Here is a 2,647-nt window from a genome sequence, read left to right on the forward strand (position 1 = left end):
GGGATAATCCAATGGCCAAGATTTATCCCCTAGTTTCCAAGGAAAATTCAAGCCTTAAATGAACAAAAACCATGATCTATATAATCTTTTTGGTTAGTTAATTTTTAAACATATATACTTTTAGTGGAGCTTATTTTATTTAGTTAAACTTTTCATTTATGTTATTAATTCGATCATTTATAAGTACGTATATGCTAGCTACTATAACTTCTATCATTTAAAATATAACTATGGAAATCTCAAACGTACGTGTACTATAAAACATTAATAAAAACTTTTTTATAATTTGAAATACATATAATTGAAAATATACTAATTTTATTTCCATTCCCAAAAAATCAATGCAACGAATTACATAGCTTTTTGGACTATTAAACCAATTACAAAATTAAACCATCATAAAAGGTCGTAAATTACCGATTACTATTCACTAACATAAGTTATTTTATTTAGTGATTGGTATTGATTGAATAAGGCTCCACCTGGAGTGACTAAATTTGGACATCAGTGATCAATTTACTATGCAGCTTCTATATTTTATTCTAATTTTTTAAACCGAAGCAAACAACGAGATCAGACACTTACAAAAATATTTGAAAATTAAAATAATATAAATAAAAATACAATATAATAAAAACACGTCCATATTAAATACTGCTCACCATAATATCAGCCAATTGCTACGCCATATCTTTTCACTTACCACCCACCACCATGCTTGTTATAATTATACTCCTTACATTTATTCACATCTGCCATTCCGCCGTCATAAACCCAAACAACCACCACTCCGCCGTCATCAGCTCCGGAGACCACCATTTCCTAAAACTCCCTCTCCACCACATTAACCCTCTCCAAACCCCTTCCGACGCCGTAATCTCTGACTCGGCCCGCCTCTCCGTCCTCCTCGCCACCCTCCACCGCCACCCCAACCTTCCCCTGACCTCCGGCGCCTACGCCGGCGCTGGACAATACTTTGTTACTCTCCATTTGGGTACCCCACCACAACCTCTTCTTCTCATTGCTGACACTGGCTCCGATCTCATTTGGGTCGCTTGTTCTGCTTGCCGGAATGACTGCAATGCCACCCGACCTCCACATTCTGCATTTTTAGCACGACACTCCGGGTCATTCTGTCTTCATCATTGTTATGACCCGGCGTGTCGCCTTGTTCCCAAACCCCGCCCTGTAGGCGCGTGCAACATCACGCGCCTGCATTCCCCATGCCGGTATGAGTACTCATACGCGGATGGGTCTATAACTAACGGGTTTTTCGCCAAAGAAACGACATCTTTTAACTCCACCACTGGAAAATTACTACAACATGATAGTTTAGCCTTTGGATGTGGATTTAAAATATCGGGGCCAAGTGTATCTGGCCCCAGTTTTAATGGGGCGCAAGGGGTAATGGGCCTAGGTCGTGGGCCTATTTCCTTTGTTACCCAACTTGGGCGGCGGTTTGGTGACAAGTTCTCTTATTGTTTGAAAGATTACACCGTCGCACCGCCGCCAACGAGTTACCTTATGATCGGTACCAATGATCGAAATCCAAAAATGCGATACACGCCATTGACAACAAACCCATTATCGTCTACTTTTTACTACATTGGTGTTCAAAATGTGTATGTAGATAATGTGAAAGTACGAATAAGCCCTTCGGTTTGGGACCTTGATAAAATGGGAAATGGTGGTACGATAGTTGACTCAGGGACCACCCTCACCTTCTTACCGGATATCGCCTACCGTCGTATTTTGACCGCCTTTCGAAGACGCGTGAATTTGCCAATCCCTGAAGGATCGCCACCAAATTTTGATCTTTGTTATAATGTATCGGGTATCAATCAAAGACTGAGTTTACCCAAGCTGAGTTTCAAACTCGTTGGCAACTCGGTATTTTCGCCACCATTTGGGAATTACTTTATTGACACAGCCGAAGACGTAAAATGCTTGGCATTGCAGCCGGTGACATCACCCGGTGGATTTTCTGTAATCGGGAACCTAATGCAACAAGGATTTTTGTTCGAGTTTGATATTGGTAGATCAAGATTAGGTTTTTCACGTTCAGGTTGTTCCAAATCGAGATAATGGATTGAGATTCTCTCATGTCGTTAAATTTAACATGACGTATATTTGTGTGAGTCGGATAAAAATAATATAGTGAAATATCTAATTTCACTTTTTATTCAACTTACAACATTAAAAATTTATGTCATGTTAGATTTTAACATGTTAATTTTGTGTAATTAATATAAATTCATATAATATTTTTTGAATTTGGTTATTGTTAATTCAATACGAGTATTTATGAATGGTTGAAGTGAGCAAATCTTGAGCATGTGATACATTTTTGTCCTTATAAATCTAACTAAAAACAAAGCAAGTGATTGAAAGGTTATTTATGCTGCTTTTTGGCTGTTGTCGGCTTTCTCTTTGGTCCTTTCACGTGACCCTTTCATTATTTATACGAGTATTTTCTTTGATCGAACGGCCTTTCATTATTCATACGTTTTTTTTTTTCAAAAAAATTTACCCGGATAAACTTTATATATACTAACAACAATTTACGGTTTTGTACGAATAATGTGAATGAGTGTCACATTACTCACACGTACGAGTTACGACATGCATTTTACTATTTTGATACTAT

General features: G+C 37.9%; 1 protein-coding gene across 1 annotated transcript; it reads left to right on the plus strand.

Annotated features, from left to right (window-relative positions):
• Window positions 1-673: 673 nt before the first annotated feature.
• On the plus strand, window positions 674-2,288 carry LOC122582392 (aspartic proteinase nepenthesin-1). The gene has a single exon (XM_043754780.1). It carries the CDS (start codon window positions 715-717, stop codon window positions 2,083-2,085), a length of 1,371 nt encoding a protein of 456 aa, XP_043610715.1. The 5' UTR covers window positions 674-714; the 3' UTR covers window positions 2,086-2,288.
• Window positions 2,289-2,647: the final 359 nt, after the last annotated feature.

The sequence above is a fragment of the Erigeron canadensis genome, chromosome 1, assembly GCF_010389155.1.
Source record: "Erigeron canadensis isolate Cc75 chromosome 1, C_canadensis_v1, whole genome shotgun sequence".
NCBI classification, from domain to species: Eukaryota; Viridiplantae; Streptophyta; class Magnoliopsida; order Asterales; family Asteraceae; genus Erigeron; species Erigeron canadensis.